The 19276-nt window shown below is 37.3% G+C and overlaps 1 protein-coding gene across 12 annotated transcripts in view; it reads right to left on the bottom strand.

Annotated features, from left to right (window-relative positions):
* Positions 1-19276, bottom strand: part of TAB3 (TGF-beta activated kinase 1 (MAP3K7) binding protein 3) — an 89316-nt gene that overhangs the window by 7455 nt on the left and 62585 nt on the right. For 10 of the 12 annotated variants that reach the window (XM_038587150.1, XM_038587153.1, XM_038587149.1 and 7 more), the window contains 5 exons: positions 15715-17176; positions 14691-14851; positions 8903-8996; positions 6051-6134; positions 330-431 (listed from right to left, as the gene is read on the bottom strand). In XM_038587150.1, coding sequence (XP_038443078.1) covers positions 330-431; positions 6051-6134; positions 8903-8996; positions 14691-14851; positions 15715-17176 — 1903 coding nt within the window. The remainder of the gene's footprint in view (positions 1-329; positions 432-6050; positions 6135-8902; positions 8997-14690; positions 14852-15714; positions 17177-19276) is intronic. The other 2 variants (XM_038587151.1, XM_038587154.1) reach the window with 2 other exon arrangements.

Raw genomic sequence — 19276 nt, forward strand, 5'->3', positions numbered from 1 at the left:
CTAATGTAAAATATCTCACTAGTTTATAATGACTTCATATCGAAATAATACTTTGCATATATACTAGATTAAATATTTTATGTATCTGGCTTGTATTATATTTCTATTGCGTTAAAAATAACCAATAGAAAAGTAATCTCTACCTCCCACGTGGGGCTCAAACTCAGAGTCACATGTTCCACTGACTGAGCCAGCCAGGCACTTGGAGAAAGTAATCTTTTAAGGGGGGGTGGCGGGGGAAGGAGTCGGCCTTTACTTGTGGTAACGCCACATGGGCAAACACGTGTCTTTGGACTTTGTGCACAAAATCCGGACACACAAGTACAAACCCTCAGCAGCTGCTGCCTGGGTGTCATGGACGTCTGCCTGTACTTTGGAGGTCACGCTAATTCTTCGGGCTTTCCTCTCAATTGTGCAAGGGTCTGACGAATCTGCATGAAAAGAAGCAAAGCCAGGAGAAAAGGGATTAAAGCCATCCATGAGAAGAGTGGACAGGCTCCCAAGGATCTCTCATGGGACATGCATGGTTGCGTGTTTACCCTTTCTATTACTTCATGTTACCTTTAGTTCTCCTGTGAGGGTAAGTGCCGTATTTAATATTGCCTTTACAACCTATATAGAACATTGCTCTTATGACTTTTTCCATCCTCTACAATTACTTGGAATCAATGCCTAATTTCACCAGCCCACCTTCCTAGTGCAAACTCACAGTAATTAAATATCAATGTAAAGGCAAAATTGGAAGATTATATTTGAGCAATTGCCTTATTAAGCAACAGTTATTAGAAAATCATGGGTTGAAAATATGTGATCCGTAAGGCTAGCCAAAGAATGCATTATAATAATAACATTAAACTGTAGTACTGGGACACCTGGGTGGCTCAGCAGTTGAGCATCTGCCTTCGGCTTAGGGCGTGATCCCACAGTCCCGGGATCGAGTCCCACATCGGGCTCCCTGCATGGAGCCTACTTCTCCCTCTGCCTATGTCTCTGCCTGCCTCTCTGTGTCTCTCATGAATGAATAAACAAAGTCTTTAAAAAAAATAAAATAAACTGTAGTACTTAAAGAGTAAGAGTAGCAGTAATTGAAAAATCAGAACTAAAAAATAGTAGGGACCACAGGCATCCCAATTTCTTGCTAGAATTTTATTTCTATTAATTTATGTTATTAGGTAGTTCTTTCTTTGTATTAGTTCTTTCTTTGTATTAAGATTTGGTACAGGGATCCCTGGGTGGCGCAGTGGTTTGGCGCCTGCCTTTGGCCCAGGGCACGATCCTGGAGACCCGGGATCGAATCCCACATCGGGCTCCTGGTGCATGGAGCCTGCTTCTCTTTCTGCCTATGTCTCTGTCTCTCTCTCTCTCTCTGTGTGACTATCATAAATAAATAAAAATTAAAAAAAAAAAAAGATTTGGTACATCTGCCATTAAGAACACTTCCCCCCCCCCAAAAAAAATCTTGTATTTTCTGATTAGTTCTGAGCCCATATATGCAACCCCCTAGTACAATCCACCTTTGGAAATCACTGCTCCAGAATTCTAAGTGTGGTGCCTAGGTACTTAAACACTCCAGTATCAGAGTAAACAAAAGCAGAGTAAATGGTCTCCTTAGGCTCCAAAGAACAGTGTAAAAGTTCTATTTCTTAAATTTGTAAAGCACTTTTATAGTGTCACATACTTACTCTCACAGATCCTTACAACAGCCCTGTTGAACAGAAACAATCAAGTATTTGGACTTATCACCTTCCTGGTGCACAGACTAGATGTGCTGAACAAGGTCAGGTGGCCAAAACAACCGAGACCCACACTCCAGTAGTGGGATACCAAGGTCGATGCTCTCCCTGCTTTGTTACCAATGACAGCTGAGGAAGGACTTGCCAACTCAGCTGAAGCACTTACATGCACATGGCATGCAGAGTTTAATCCAAGAGTTTCTTGGGTCTCCCTATTTTTCCTTTTTCTTATATGTCTGTAATAACTCTAATGTAGATTTTCTTGCAGTATCAGTTAAACTACATAAACTTTTTTAGAAGAGGCCAATTTAGTTAAAAACTCAGTAAATTCTTAGAACAAATTTGACTTCATAGAGAAAATCAAATAGCTTTTAGAAATGTAATGAAAGGGCTTCCCAAGAAATTATAGAATTAAGTTCTATTCACAAATTTTAAGAGGTGAAAGGTTTAAAAATTCTAAAGGAGTACATAATTTATACTCTTCACCAACAAGATATGTAATGAAAGCTCAATTGGATTTGTATAGTAGAAATTCATTTACAGTGAAGATGTTAGTTCTCTAGTCTCTGTATTAAAACTGTATAGGTAGAAGATGAGCTGCTTGGGGTAGGAGTCATGTCTTACCTTTGTAGCATCAAGCATCTACATACTGAGCAATTGATACATAATTTAGAAGTCGATTGCAACCGGAATTTAATTATAGCTAACTCTGAGGGACTATCCAATTATCAGCTTTAGCAAAATTTGTTTAAATTCAAAGTCCCACAGAATAGAGCTTTTTTAGTATAAAGGTACTTGTAGAGAGCCCGATGAAGCTTTAACAGCATCCTAGTAACACACCATTCCTAGCTGAGCCAAATACACATAGGTATTGGTCTCAAAGACAGCAGGCAGAATGACCTGTCAATCATGTCAATATCACCACTGCTAAAACACTTTGTCTACGGGCTCCTGGCTTTTATTTGTGAGTTTTCAAGGTAAAACTTATACAATGAAATACACAAACCATATGTGTGCCATTTGAGGAGTTATACACCTGAATAATCCAAATCCCTATCCAGACATTATCATTAGCTCATAAAATCCTCCCATGCCCTTTCCCAAGTTAATCCCCCCAACCTCTAATCCAAGACATAACAACTGTTCTGTTTTTTAAGAAATGTAGTTTTGAAATGCATATAAACATACAGTATGCATTCTTTTGTATTTTATTTCTTTTAGCATTGAGGTTCATCTATGTTGTGTTTAATAGTTGATTTGTGTTGCGGAGTAACATTCCATGATTTGAAAATATCAGTTCATCTGTTGATGGCTTCTTGGTGTGTTCCAATACAAACCATTTTGTGGACATAGGCTTTAAATTCTGTTGGCTAAATCTTAAGATTTGATGGGCTACACGGCAGGTGAATGAATGTTTGGTTATATAAGAAATGGTCACACCATCTTAAACTTTTAAGAATCTGAGTGCTCTACATCCTCATTAATGTTTCGTTATCATTGCTCCTCAGGAATCTCAGGATTTTAATTTGCATTTTCTTAATGTCTACTCAAGTTGAACACACTTCCATGTGTGCTTATTGGCCATTTATATGTATTTCTTTGTGAAGTGTCAACTCAAATGTTTTGACCTTTTTTAAATTGGATTGTCATTTTATCATCACTGTTATAGAAGGTCCTTATATATTTTAGATAGCAGAATTTTTTTTTTAACCAGATAGGTTTTTAAATATTTTCTCCCAGCCCCTGGCTTGCCTTTTCACTTTCTTAAAGTGTTGAATTTTAATGAAGGCTAATGTACCAAGTGTTCTGTGTCCTAAAAATTCTAAGCTAAACCCAAGTTGCAAGGATATTTAAATGCGTATGACCTAGCTCAGATTTTGTGTACAGTAAGAGGTAAGGATCAAAACTGTTTTTTTTATAAAAATATGGTTCTTATATACTGACCTTCCATCCCAAGATCTTGTTAAATTCACTTATTAGTTCTAATAGTTGTTTTTTAGTATCGTTAAGGGTTTCTTTGCAAATAATGTTGGAATGGCCACAGACTTTTGTCAGATGCTTTCCCTACATCTAGTAAAATGATCATGAGCTTTTTCTCCTTTTCCTAAGCTAAAATAAACCCAGTCATGATAATACTCACATATTAAGGATTTTTTTGCTTTAAGTGCAGGAGTTGTATTGATCTGCTCTGTAATTTTCTTTTTGGGGTTCTGCTGACTCCATAAGACAAAAAAAAAAAACAAAAACAGGAGTTCGCTTTGTGGGGAAAAATGTTAATATAATGGATTCAATGTCTTTAAAAGATACATAGCTATTATTAGGTCCTATATCCTGTCGTTTCAGTTTGAGCAGATGTGTCCATTTCAAACACAGTGCTGAGTTCATAATGTTCATCACATTCTCTTATTATTTTAATGGATAACCCATCTTTCATTTCTGATTTTGATAATCTGTGTTCTTTCTAGATAAAACCAAACTATTAAGCTTTACTTATCTTTTAATCTCCTTGACTTTGTTCTTTCCTAGCTTAAGGTAGAATTTTAGGTCACTGATTATTAATCTTTAGGTCTTGTGTTTTGCAAATTTCTTCATAACCACTGCTATGTGTAAACTATGTGGAAGTAAATAATTTAACCTTGTCTAAAAGACAGGTCTAGCTTTAATCCCTAGTTCCTGGGAGATAACCACTAAAATCTTTAAATTTCCCAAGTGATAGGAGTGTCTTTGTTATTTCCGGTGAGTCCATGACCGTACCTCAGAGTTTTATGCTAATAAGATGGCTCAGCTCATCAACTTTATCCTCTATTTCCAGGTTAACAATTCTTCAACATATGGTCTTAAATAGGGTTGATTCTTTTATAACAGCCCTTGAATCAATTATCTGTTGGATTATTAATAGATAATGTTTCTTTGGAAGACACTCAGGCAACATCAAGTTCAAAGACTCATGTGTTGGGGCAGCCTGGGTGGCTCAGCGGTTTAGCGCCACCTTTGGCCCAGGGCATGATCCTGGGGACCCAGGATCGAGTCTCGCATTGGGCTCCCTGCATGGAGCCTGTCTCTGCCTCTCTCATGAATGAATAAATAAAATCTTAAAAAAAAAAGAAGATTCGTGTTGTTGTTAACCCAAATGGTTAAAGTGATCAGTAATATATGTAATTCAGTGATTTTCAGCTTGAAACCGCATATAATGTTGCCATAGTGCCAAATCAGATGAAACATCTATGGTAGTAGTAATACTGCACTGCAACCTGTCACTCAAATACTTTAAAACACTGTACTGGGGCAGCCGGGGTGGCTCAGTGGTTGAGCACCTGCCTTAGGCCCAGGGTGTGATCCTAGAGACCCCGGATCGAGTCCCACGTCGGGCTCCCTGCATGGAGCCTGCCTCTCCCTCTGTCCGTGTCTCTGCCCCTCTCTCTCTGTCTCTCATGAATAAATAAAATCTTTAAAAAATAAAATAAAATACTGTGCTGACCTTAAAATAGGTAGGAAACTATTCAACTAAAATTCAGGTGCTAAAATTTACACATTACCTGATGAATAGTAACTCTGACAAGATTTTAGTATGTTTCACCCTTAAGCTGCTTAAAGCAAAATAGATTAAGATATGAACATACTTCAGCTCAGTTCTGAAAAGAACAAGAGCCTTCAATAATTCAAATTAATTTTTTAAGACACTGAAATGCCAATTAAACACTAGTACATAAAACAAAGAGAAGAGATACAAAAATGATTCCTCCAAATCTTGGTTACAAAGGATTTATTTTGACTTTCATGAAAAAAAATGTAGTCCCTAACTAATTATGATGTTCACCTGTTGGGCACACAAGGATTCTTCCATGACCTGATTTAACAGTCTCAGATCTACTGCAGATCAAACATTTTAAAGACCTTAAAGAATATGTTGCATAGCCAACATTATAAATTTAAGTTCTTATTCAAAAAATTAAATTGTGGGCAGCCCAGGTGGCTCAGTGGTTTAGCGCCGCCTCCGGCCCAGGGTCTGATCCTGGAGACCCTGGATCGAGTCCCACGTCGGGCTCCCTGCGTGGAGCCTGCTTCTCCCTCTACCTGTGTCTCTCATGAATAAATAAATTAAAAATTAAATTTTATCTCTCATTTAATTGACTTTCATAATAATTCCAGAAGTTACTAATTTTAGTGCTTTTTAAAGTATGGGGGACATGTGGCACAGTAATATCAATATGGTTAAATGTTTTTATGCTGAACAAGTTAATCTCATGGAAATTTCTCCAGCTAAAGAGGTGACCTCTCCAATTATTTCTATGATGTTTATGTCATTTCCCTACTCACCTTTTTTAGATGGCTTGGGTGGTACAACTGGGCCAGGTTCTATGTTGTCATAAAAATTATTCATGGCTTTTGGATCAAAGTTTCCTATAAAGAAAAAATCACCATGCATTTAAGGCTCTTTCTCCTACTTGACTTTTTTTGTTAAAGAATATATAGAAATAAAATATGTAAGAAAGGAAACGGTCTGCAGGGTTTCAAAACTCCTATTCTACCACCTTCCCACTGAAAATGTTTTATCACCATGAGAAAAGACGCAAACTACCACATTAGTGTTAGTTTATATCACTTGAAGGAATAGTTTTCTAACTGCAAAGCTAGTCTCTTTCAGCAGGATTATGTACGTGGTACACTTAGGGAGATAAATGAAGAAGAGAAATTAAAGGATGGCTTGACTATTTGCTAAGATTTCTTTCATGTCCTGCATAATTGACCTTAAAAAGTTAGCCACTATAAATCCAACGGTGCAAGTAAAACGTATAAATTTACAAGGATGAATCAGGTTATAATAGCAACTCAGATTCCTATCTTCATGAAAAGGAGAATATGGAATGTTGCCTACAGATTTAACAAAGATAAGGTGCCAATTTCAGAATAATAAATACAATGATCTCTGAGAATTTTGTCTTGCCACAAAATTTTCATCTCTTAAAAAGTTCACTCCCTGGCTTAGTGTCAATTTGTCCCAACTGCTGCCATGACTCCTACAAGGTGGGTTCTGATACAGTGTCAGCCTCACTATCTACCTTAACTTCTGTGACCCTATCACTGTAAGCTGCTTCTTCTGCATTAATTCCAATTAAACATTGGGACTACTCATGCTTACAGAGAATGCTATCTCGGGTACTAATAGTTCAAAAATACTGGATGTCTTGATTTCTACATATTATTCCCCCACGCCCACCCCCCGCCCAGTTTTCCTCTTCAAAACCAACAATACAGCTGTGCTTTTCAACAAATCAAATGATGATCTGCAGCGAGATCCGAGTTTACATTGGAATTCAGTATAAAATGGATATATCTGGACCCCTTATGAAAGATTTAGAAATCCTTAAGCACCAAAAAGAGCTCTTTGTTGCCCAATGGAGACCAAAAACACAGCTCTTTGCTTATAGAACCTTAATAGTGGTTTCCCTTGCAGGTCCTATTACAAATGCTTTTATCCATTTGGAAGATAATCAAAGCCACAATGCTATAAGATGCTGCATATGTATTTCTTCAATTACTGAAGTTACGGCTGATGTTTTAATTTCTAGATCTCTGAAGGATTACTATAAATACCCTAACCAAATGTTTTAAGTGTGTCTTTTGCTTTAAAGAACACCCTGGCAAAACCTGATGCAGTCTTCTAATATATGAACAATAATTTGTTATGACCTCCATACTATGTAGAGCAGGTGTTCCATGGCTTAAATCTAGCAGACTCTAGAGGGACTCCATTCTGAAAAAGTGAAGGGTACGTGACCAGACTGCTCAACTTTCACATTCAAATTTGCTTCTATTCAGATTGTTGCAGATCCTTTAGGTTCCCCCGCTTCTACTGTTAAAGTTACCCCATTGCCATTTTTAGTCAAGATTTATTATATACTCTGAAAATAGAGGAGAAGCTCTCTTAGCTGCCATCATCAAGAACAGTGTTAAGTAATGGGAGAGGCTGACTGAAAGACCTTTGGGAAAAATTACTTGTCAACTTCAATGTTGGACCAAGACTTTTTTTTTTTTAATGTGTGTTCACTGAAGTTTTATACTGTCTTTCTTACATAAACTACACCTGTGATGACCTACAGGGGGAGAGGGCAAAGTCCCCTCCACCCAAACTTTTTCTTATGTAAAGGTCCAGAAAATAAACAGTTTACACTTTGTGGGCCTGAAATAGTCTGTTGCAAGCCCTCAATTGTGCCAGTGAAGCATAAAAGTGGCCCCAGACAATATGTAAACAAATGGGCGGGACTATTTGAAAAAAACTAGGTGGAAAGAATCCTTTTAAATTTTTACAGTTTTCACCCGTATCTAAATCACAGACCATCCCTGAACCCCACCACCTTTTTTTTTTTTTTTTTTTAAGTGATTTGCCTTTGGTTTTTTTGTTTTGTTTTTTGTTTTGGTAGGAAGAACAGCTCCTTCCTGCATTCTTGTCAGCTTAAAAAACATCAAATTACAGGAGAGTAACTGGCATACAGGTTAGGGAACAGGTACAATTAACTCTCTCTGAGCAGACAATGCAATTGCTAGGAGCAATAGTACATAAACATGCCAGCATGTGGGCCCCCTCCTAGTCACAAGTGTGCAGCAGTTGCGGACAGGGTCACAATATTTTACAGGGGAAATAAAGAACAACTGATGAGCTGGGTAAAATGAAAGTTAAGAGAGCTTCTACCATAATACAATTATATAAGAAAGCCAAAACCCAAAAACAAAAACGAAAAAACCCCATAATCTGTAAAGACTAAGATGTAGGTGGATGTTTTCATATAATAGATACATAAAAATGACATGGAATTTATTTTAAAAGTGAGAAATCTGGTATTCTGATATGTGATTCCCTGTTTTTACAGATACTTTTGATGATTATCACAACATCAATGTAAGTTTTATAATTAAGACCCATCAATATAAAATATTCACAGTAAATAGAACAGGATAAATGCAGAGTAACAACACAGAGCAGTCTAAATGGTAAGAACTTAATTTTTGATCCCCCAAATCTATGACCATGGGGTGGAGGGATCTCTTTAAGTAGGATTATAATGGATAAAAAACTATCTCTTAAATCTATAAAAGCAAAATGATTGCTACTTAAGCAGCTTAAAACACCACACTATTACTTATGGTTTACCAAATAATCGAGTCTATACCTCTAGATTGAAGGAGGTCAACTTCTTTCAGTGTACAGTCAACATTTATCTGGAGTTGTCTGTTCATGCTTCTCAATCTTGTCATTTCCTCAGGCTAGTAAGAAAGGACCCAAAATAGCAATTGTGGGAAAGTCATTATCAAGCCCAACATTTAAGAACTGCTATTCATGTTAATCGTTCTGATTGGTTATTACCAACAATATGGCCTTAGTCCATAAGAGGGTATGTTTAAGAAATCTTAAACATTTAAAGGAACAGTCAGGTAAAATGGGGACATCAATATGGCCACATGAAGACAAAATCTGCATAAAACGTGGCAAACTACAGTGCTAGACTGTTCTATCATACAAAATACCATTTTAATCAGTACTAAAAATATTTTCATGGTAAGGGAAACTATGAAAATCAATCTATAAAACAGGCAATGTCCATGATTTTAGTGTTGTCCAGGCTTGAAAAAAATTACAACCGTACTAAGTGTCAAGCACTGTATTCACCAGAGGTCTCTTACTCTTTCCTCTAAACCATCTTTCAAAGCAAGTACTAATATCATTGCCAATGTATATATGAGGAAGCTGATGTACCCAGAATTCATATAACTTTCCCAAGGTTAGTAAACAGTAATTAGCAGAACCAGAATTTAGAGCAAAGGAAACAATCTATTACACAACAATTCCATTCTTCCTCCAACTTTGTTTCCTTCTTTCTTGACTTTGAGCCCAGCCTACCTATCCCTTAGGCCTTTTAGGCGAATACAGGAGACACTGAAACATAAAGAATGCCCTAATTCTTCAGTTAAAGTTTTTTGGAAGCCTTGACTTCCCCGGACCTTCTAGATTTATTATTTTTATACACACACACACACACACTCAAAAAGTTAGAGTTGAATTCCAAAGGCATGGGTACTAAAGCTTTCAGCACAGCCCTGATATTAATTCAGTTACTAACGTGCTTGCAACCATATAAAGATAAATATCTGCTATGACAAAATACAATTCTGTTAAAAAATCTGTATTTTTCTACAAATTATGTTAATTTTAAGAGCAAAGAAAAAGGAGCCAAAAGGTTCTTAATTCATAATAATGCAAACTCTTACACTGTTAGGACATGTTATTAGAATAACTGAGACTGCCCCTTACGTTAAGCAAATATAAAACAAAATTATAGTAAGAGCTACAATCCTTTAGAATGCTATGGGAACACAAAAGTCATTTAGAAATATTTATTAGGGATTGCTCTCCTTTTTCCTATTTGCAAAAATATGGGACACTGCCATGTAAAATGCTTACACCCTGCCTATCAGGCACTATTAAAAAGGTTTAAAATATATCTGAGCATTTATATTAAAAATAAAGCACTTGTCCAGGGGTTTCAAAGATCAGTGTTGCCTTCCAAGGAATATGTAAAAGAACCCATTCTTTGTAGAATCATAATGGGAAAGTCCCTAAAGGAGTTGATTCTTCCTATGTTTGGGGGAGGGGGCGTGGAGTTTAGCCACAATGGTCCTAAATAATGATGTTCTCTAGAAGTATGGAAGTACTATAATACACTTTATAGTCTAGAAACTACAGCACATTTGCTTATAACAGATCTAGGCAACAGGATCATTTCCAAAGACAGTAGAACCACTGGAATTCACCAAAGGATTAGTTTACCTGTAAGATCAATATGTCCTTTTTCAGAGTTTCTGGTAATTTAATTTTACCACGGTAAAAAAAAAAATCTGAAAAGTCAGTACCATTTGCCAAAAAGTACACTGTATTTTCAGAGAAGAGGGTTTTCAAGATTGGCTGTGTATAATTTAGAGTTGTTTGTAAAAGATCTGACATTTCAAAGTGAAAAATTCTAGCTTTTTTCCAAAAGGTGGCAAAACAACAACCTACCGCAATTGAGAACTTAAAGAAGTTGTATCACAGAGACCCAGGTCGAATACCACTATTGCTGTTTGGTGGCTTGGCCCTAATTATGCACCTGAGACTAAAAAAATGCAGGGTAGTCCAAAAACCCAATTAGAACAAGACAAATGACAGGAAAAACTTGGCTGAGGGGGTAATCCATGGCTTCATCCAACCGTATTTATCTTTTAAGGTATAACGTAAATTTCCCCTCCAGTATGAAACTGTCTCATCTTTGAACCCTATAAGCAAAAAGCTAACATTTCTATCTCAAAACTCTGAAAGTACTTAATATCCTTACCATTTAGCTGACCAACACTTCTAATTGAATATCAATTTACCTGATTTTTTTTTCTCTCACAAATACAGATAGGTTCATAGACACACACACCTATCCTTTCACATACAGATCTCTTTATAAGATGACCTCTTCGACAGCACTTAACACAGTGCTTTGTGAACAGCAGATTATGGCCATCTTGCACTTCTGCCCTCCCTAGATTAGCTGTTGCTCTAAGCTTATACAGTTGCTAACAAATGCACATTTCAATCTCACGAGGTGCACACATTTTTTAATACACTGCCTGATAAGAAATTTGAAAACTTGAAGGTAGAAATATGTGCTTAATAGCAAGGAAAAAAAAAACCCATTCTCTATCGTGTAATCCTACATGTGATTGGGACAAAGATAAAGACAGCCATTTTACTGAGCACCTAACTTCACGCCAGGCACTTGACTTACACTGTCTTTATCTTGACAACAGTATTAAAATATACTTATTATAATTCCCTTTTATAGAGAAAATCAAATGCAGATAAATTAGGCACAGCCAGTGATTGCCACAATATTCTGCCTCCAGAGCCTATGCGAGCACTTTTTTTTAAAAATATTTATTTATTTTAGAGACAGAGCAAGTGAGGGAGAGGGACAGAAGGAGATGGAGAACAATAATCTCCAGCAGACTCCCCACTGAGCATGGATCCCAATGTGGGGCTTGATCCTATGACCCTGATATGATCTGAGCTGAAATCAAGAGTTGGCTACTTAATGGACTGAACCACCCAGGTAACCCCTATGTAGGCGTTCTTTAAAAAGATGTCATGGTGCCTCGAATGAGCCTTTATCAACAAAAGGGAATTCTGACAAAATGTTTTACTTCTTGATTAATTTCCTACATAATATACCCATATGTTATACATGTTCCTCAAGTTAAATCGAAATTTTGCAAGATGGTTCAGGGGTGTTTGTATCGAGCAGGTTTTACCAGTGTTGTCCAACCAACATTACTATTTACTATTTGGTGGGGATGGCATAAGTTGATTATGGATATTATCTTATTTAATCCCACAAGATGAGTACTCACAAATTTTACAGGTAAGAAAACAAGCAGAGAAAGTTACTTCTCCAAGAATATATGAGTAACAGGTAAGTAGCAAAAGGACGATTCAAATTCACGCCCGAATAGAGAGGCACTGATTCTCCATGTATAATTGTCCCTCAGCCACACATTGCTAATAGTTCTTCATTTTACTCTAGGCAGAAACACAAAGGAATCAAACACTTATATTTCTCATCTCTCAAATATTGTCACCCATATGCTCTACCAATTTCTGAAGCTGGCAGATGGCTACATAGCAGGTTCCTTATACTCTTCTGCTTATTTTGTTTCTTTTTAAAAGTAACTCTCATCAATAAAAGCACTCCTTTAAAATCTAGATGTTTTTGAAGCACTAACTTATGTTACATTTAACAGTTCTCTACTTTCCAACACAACAAAAATCAAAAGGGCCTATTTTAGCAGGAATTATCACACAGCAAGAGGTTACTAAACAAAACTTAGATGTTTAGGTTAGGGGAAATGACTTTTATGCTAAGAAAATCTGTTTCTGCTCCATAAGTACCTAAAAGACTCCAAACTGCCCAACCACCAGGGTAGATTCCTATGTGGGTTATGTTCTTCAATACTTCCCCCATCAGAGAATTAATAAGATTTCAACTGGAGAAAACAAAGAGAAAATTATAAAGCTATCTTTTACTGAAAGGCAATACATTTCTAAGTGTTTTAAGTAAAACCCTCCCTTCTTACTTCTAATATAGGCTATACTTAGGAATTTAGTCAATATTAGAAAAAAATTTCATTAAATTATTATATGTCTGTTTATCAATAATTTCCTTTAGAAAAATTCCACTGGTTCCCCACTATCAGCAGAGTAAAGTTCAAATACTTCACCCTTAAGGTCTAAGCTCCAATTGACAGATGCACATTAACCTGTTAAGACACCAGAAATCTCAGCTGAAATGTGAAACCTGTATTTGCTGCCTCCTGAGAGTCTGTCTCCATCCTAACTTCATGCCTTTGTTCCCTCAATGTTCTTTCCCCTTTGCCCTTCTAAAATGTCTTCCCCTTTCCCCTCTGCCTATACAGCAACACTATACTGTTTAGAGCAGTGGGTCTTCACATTCTTCCCCTTCACTCTGTCAACCTGATGAAAATCAGATGAAAACTATAGATCTGGGGCAGCCCCGGTGGCGCAGTGGTTTAGTGCCGCCTGCAGCCTGGGGTGTGATCCTGGAGACCCGGGATCGAGTCCCACGTCGGGCTCCCTGCATGGAGCCTGCTTCTCTCTCTGGCTGTGTCTCTGCCTCTCTTTCGCTCTCTCTGAATAAATAAATAAATAAGTCTTTTAAAAAAAAAAAAAACTATAGATCTGCTTCCATATAAAAACACATGAAACTGCACATAATTTCAGGAGTTCACAGATTTCCTTTGAAGCCACAACCCTCCTTTAAGAAATTATCTATGAAGGCAGAGCTGCAGACAGGCTGCCTTAAAGGGGCCTGACATACATGGTCACTTCTCTAAATCTATAAACGCTGAGAAATCACCCTCAGTTTAGAGAGGTCAGGAAAATAAGGAATAGCTCCATGGACAAAGTAAAGATTAAGGTGAAGCCCTGAAGAATACACAGGACTTACCCATGTAGAGCTGCAGAAGGGCATCCCAGCAGAAGTGCACTGAGTACATACAAAGACTAGCTGACGTATGAGTTCTCTCATTACTCATGAGCATTAATAGCACTTAGCACCCTGAATTATAATTCTCTGTTGATAAGTCTATTTCTCTCACTAGCAGGTATGCACTAAGTACCTAGCACAGGACCACATTCATAAACTAAACAATGCCTGTTGCACCAATGAATGTTGAAAGGTGAAGCGATAGGTCAGATCACAGGAAGCTTGTACTGTCACAAGGTTTTAGGAGAATGGTCTCAAAACATTCTGAATTGTTAAACTTTTTTAGCACACATTAGTAGTACTTAACGTTTTAAGAATATATCATCCACATCTTTTCATTAGGGCAGTTTCTATAAGGACCACTATCAATACTGTTACCTTAGTTTCTACAATTATTTATACTTAACAAAATTGCTGTGCCTTAAAATACTTTATAGTGCACACTTTCCCAGATTCAAATGAGTTAGAACAAGATCAATATGAATCAATATACTTAAGAAAATAACTTTTAAATCTTTGGAATTTATATGTGTATTATATGCTTAAAAGAAAAAACATGAGAGAAAATTATAAAAGATGTTTGGGCAGGGTGCACTTTTCTATTCTCACAGAAAGCAATTCATAGTAAATGAGATGCCATAACTTCATTATAACTACCAGTTATTTGAAAATATTGGTAAACCTATGGAATTCGTACATGTGAGAAGAAATAGAAGCATCGAATTATTCTTATGAGAACTACTGAAGATCAAAGTCTCTCATCCATTGTTTAAAAAACGAAATCACCCTGCCAGAAACAGAACCTAAAAGGAAAACACATGACCTGGACAGCCATCATCTCCACCCTCCTGTCCACACAGGCCAACAGAGGACTTACCGTGGGGATTGCAGTGGTGCAGCTGACCCTTCTGAGCCTTCTCTGCATCAGGTCATGCTCCATACCGTTAACTTCAGCCTTCAACCGCTCTAGCTCCTCTTTCTCAAGTTTCAACTGCTTTGCTAACCTCTCCATCCTTGCTCGCTGATGTAACAGCAAGGCTATAGTGTTACAGACAAAGTCATTGCAGAAGGTAACAGTGAAGTGACTGGGAAATTTCTATATGCATTGCTAATGCACAAAATACTCAAAAGAAACCCTGTCCTCCAATTTGAGTTGGCATTTACTCTTGTGTCTTGCTAAGGCTGTTTTTAATTTGGCTCTTGTAACTGCTGCCAAAATAATACCATCTGTACATCCTTCATTTCCCCTAAGATGGTCTTTTTAACTATACCTGCGTGGGTTTTAAACAGGCTCAATACTAGGCATACCAAATTACAATCATAATTACTATTCTTCTTATATACTGAAAGAATATTAAAATCTCAAATACTTTGAAATCTGAATAGACTTTTAAAAAATTCTGTCCTCCTTTTAGTTAGGTCCATCATTAACTAATCCAACATTAGTCTTAATCACCAATCCCACTTATAACTATATACCACTTATAAATATTACACCCTCCAGGCCAATCTCTTTAGAAAAGATTCCAATTCTTTAACCTTGATGAACTTCGGCCTACCCTCTGTGAATGAATGTCCTTTTCCCACTCTGTAGTTTTTTTTTTTTTTTTACAATATCAATTTCACCTATGTTTTTATCCTAATCAATGTTCCCCCTAATGAATGACCCCTATTAGGGTCACTATTATCCTGCCTATATTTTCATATTTTAAAACAAAGCCTATGGAGAACTCTGAAGCACTAACCTTATTTTCCTAACCCTATCCTTGATAGCAATGCTACTTGCCCAATATTTAATAAATACTAATCATTTAACTAAACCAAGCAGCTAATATAAATTTATTTTAAACAGACTGCCACCTCACCACAAAGATTAAATTTCATAAAAAGGCTAAAATTACCTTGCGTATAGGCATAGTCATCTGATCCAGAACTAGAACTCCTCTGGTATTTATGGCTTCCCTTTTCTCCCCCAGAGCCTGGTACCACTGAAATAGGCTGAATAGGTTCTGGGGCTGCAGAACGTTCTTCTTGGTCCACTAAATTTAAAAGATTTTCAGTCGTTGCTCGACCTACAGTGATTTTAAAAACGGTAGTTGGGTTTGGTATCACTCGAGGAGATGGTGATGGAGCACATGAAGGTCCAGTTGGCTGTGTATATGTAATATACACAGGATTAACACTAAATGGAGGTTTTGGTTGACTGGATATTCCTCTTGAAGGAGAACTTGAAGGTGGTGTGGTGGCTGTGTACAGTGAGTGCTGATTTCGTGGAGACGGCTGATTACTGATAGGTGAAGGACTCCTATTAATTGCTGTCCCAGGTCTTTGAGAGGGTTCAACTGTAATTTCTATCTTCTTCATGGATCCTTTGGGTAAGCTAGATGTTGTATATGGGAGATAGGCTACTGAATGGCTTCCCTGTTTCTGATAGCTAGGAGGTCCTTGTTGATATGGATGGGGTGGAGTAGTTGAAGGACTGGGTGGCATAAAGACGTGGGAACTTGGGTGGCCCAACTGGGAAGGTTGCACTTGATGCTGTGGAGAGCTGAAGGGTGAAGGACACTGAGAAGGGGGTGGTGAATGGTAAGCAGGTTGAGGAATCTGCTGCTGTTTAGGAGAATACTGAGAAGGTTGATAGTTCTGTTGATGTGGATAAACAGGTAAAGGACGTTGGCTATAATGAGGCACTGGGCCCTGTGGTGAGGACTGCCAAGGTGTACTCTGAGGAGTTTGTCTTCCTGATGAACTCTGAGATGTCTGTCTAATATAAATAGAACCAGGAGACCCATAGAGATTGCTTGGAATTTGTGGAAGAATTTGTAAAGCTCTTGGTACAGTCTGTCCAGAAGGGAGGTTTTGGGATACTGTAACAGTAATCGGATTTGTACTATACCGAGGTATGTGCATGTATGAAGGAGGTGGTGGCGGCGGCGGTGAAGGCCCTTGCATAGCAGATGGAGTCATTCCTGTTTGCAGGGAAGATGGTTGTTGAGGTGGCTGTGAAGGAGGAGTAGCTGCACTTCTATTCTGTTCATTCATAAAAAATGGATTGTAGTTCGGAGTAGCAGCCACAACAGCTGGAGCTGAGTGTGGTTCCTGAACTAAACATATCAGCTGTTTACTTGCTGCATGCTGTGGATCAATATGTCCATCACTTGAGCTATGTACCAGTGTTCGACCACCATTAAGTTGTGCTCCATCTCCTGGGTGGTAGCTACTAGGAGAATGGATACCCAGATTAATATGCAAAAGGCGATTTCTGTTCATCCTGTTGTCATCTGGACTATGGTATTCCATATATAAGTATTTGCTACTCTCCTGGGAAAGGGCTCGGCAACAGGCTTCAAGATTGTTGTTGTTCTAGGGGAGAAAAATGGTAAAAGCAACATTGACAAGATGAACAAATCCTAATAGTAGGTCAGGTGTTGCAGGTTACACAAATACGACTGTCAAAAGTAGAGGATGGTATTTTAAGCACGAACAGCTTCATAGTCATCTACCCTGATAAGGAGATCCCCAACAATTCATACTGTTTCACAGACATTTAGTTCCTATGACTAGTACTACCACTACTGCTACAGAAATGGAAAGAACCCATTAACAAACACTGTGACTCAACTCCAAGTTTTCTCAGTCCAAATCCAGGATTCATTTTAGGTCTGCTGAATGTCAACAAATTAAAATGTTGAGCCAATCTTGGATTCACCACAACTGCTCCAACATACAAGTTAAGGCAATATTCATTATTAATATTTAAATTGAAAAACATGAAAATAACCATGCTTTAATTTTCAAAAGGTACTGAAACCACAAAAGGAGAAAAATTTTAATTCCTAGAGTCAAAACAATAAAAATTCTAAAGCAGCCCTTTCTTTTAACCAAATTTATCCCTATATAACTTCAGCTATCATTAAGAGAGATTAAGCTAAACAAAGAAATCAGTAAAAACAAGTATACTTTTTGAACAATGGTTCCACAACTTTGGTAAAGTTAAGGTTATTTAACAGAAAAACAGGTCTTGACTGCCTTAATGAAATTCATTCACACTCTCACAGTCAAAATTTTTTTTTACCCACTGAAAGGTAATTTGGTCAACGTAGGATTTAAATTTTTTGAGTTTACACACAAAGATGGTAACACCAAAGTGACATTTTAGACACTCCAACAATAATCAAATAAAGGAGGTTCTTTTTAAATTTGAAAATATTTTAAGATAGTTTTCCATTAAAATACAAAATCCTGAAGTACCTTATTAACCTAAAGCACTATTATCCACTGCCTTTGAAATAATAAAATTTCTCACCCAGCAACTGCACTGCTGGGGATTTACCCCAAAGATACAGATGCAGTGAAACACCAGGACACCTGCACCCCGATGTTTATAGCAGCAATGTCCACAATAGCCAAAATGTGGAAGGAGCCTCGGTGTCCATTGAAAGATGAATGGATAAAGAAGATATGGTCTATATATACAATGGAATATTCCTCAGCCATTAGAAACGACAAATACCCACCATTTGCTTCGACGTGGATGGAACTGGAGGGTATTATGCTGAGTAAAGTAAGTCCATCAGAGAAGGACAAACATTATATGGTCTCATTCATTTGGGGAATATAAAAAATAGTGAAAGGGAATAAAGGGGAAAGGAGAAAAAATGAGTAGGAAATATCAGAAAAGGAGACAGAACATAAGAGACTCCTAACTCTGGGAAACGAACTAGGGGTGGTAGAAAGGGAGGTGGGAGGGGGGGTGGGGGTGACTGGGTGACAGGCACTGAGGGGGGGCACTTGATGGGATGAGCACTGGGTGTTATTCTATATGCTGGCAAATTGAACACCAATAAAAAATAAATCTATAAAAAAATAAAAATAAATTTCTCAATTACTGTGACTTTCTCTGTAGTTCATAAATACACAGATATGCACATACATACCTACTACTACATACTGATTTTAGGAAAAAGCACATTTTATATAAAAATGAAACACTTTCACTTCTGCTAAGAGACAAATAAGGTGAAACCTAAAAGAGAACATAAACTGCTGTAATTTTAGAGCAGGAATAACTTTTAGGGTTCATCTATTTGAACTCAAACTCATCTACAGATGAAGAAAGAGGTGCCCGCAGAGTTACATGGCTTGACAATAAGCATTTAACTAGTTAACAGGAGAGCCAATTCTAGATTCTCGGTCTCCCAACTCTCACTGCTGTTTCAACTATAACACAGTAATTTCAAGGGAGAGGACGTTAGGCCAAGAGTAAATTACTATACGAAAGCTTTAGGAAGTAAACAAAGATTCAGTTAGGCAAATCTTTGCAAAATGAATTCCCAGAAACTTAAAGAATTGGCTTTATCAAAATTGCATACATAACTTGTATTCTCTTTCCTTATATAAAGCTTTGACACTAAAATTCTGAGCCATGGAGACCAGTATTTGTTGAAATTTAAGAAGAAAATT

The sequence above is a fragment of the Canis lupus genome, chromosome X (genome assembly GCF_011100685.1).
Source record: "Canis lupus familiaris isolate Mischka breed German Shepherd chromosome X, alternate assembly UU_Cfam_GSD_1.0, whole genome shotgun sequence".
NCBI classification, from domain to species: Eukaryota; Metazoa; Chordata; class Mammalia; order Carnivora; family Canidae; genus Canis; species Canis lupus.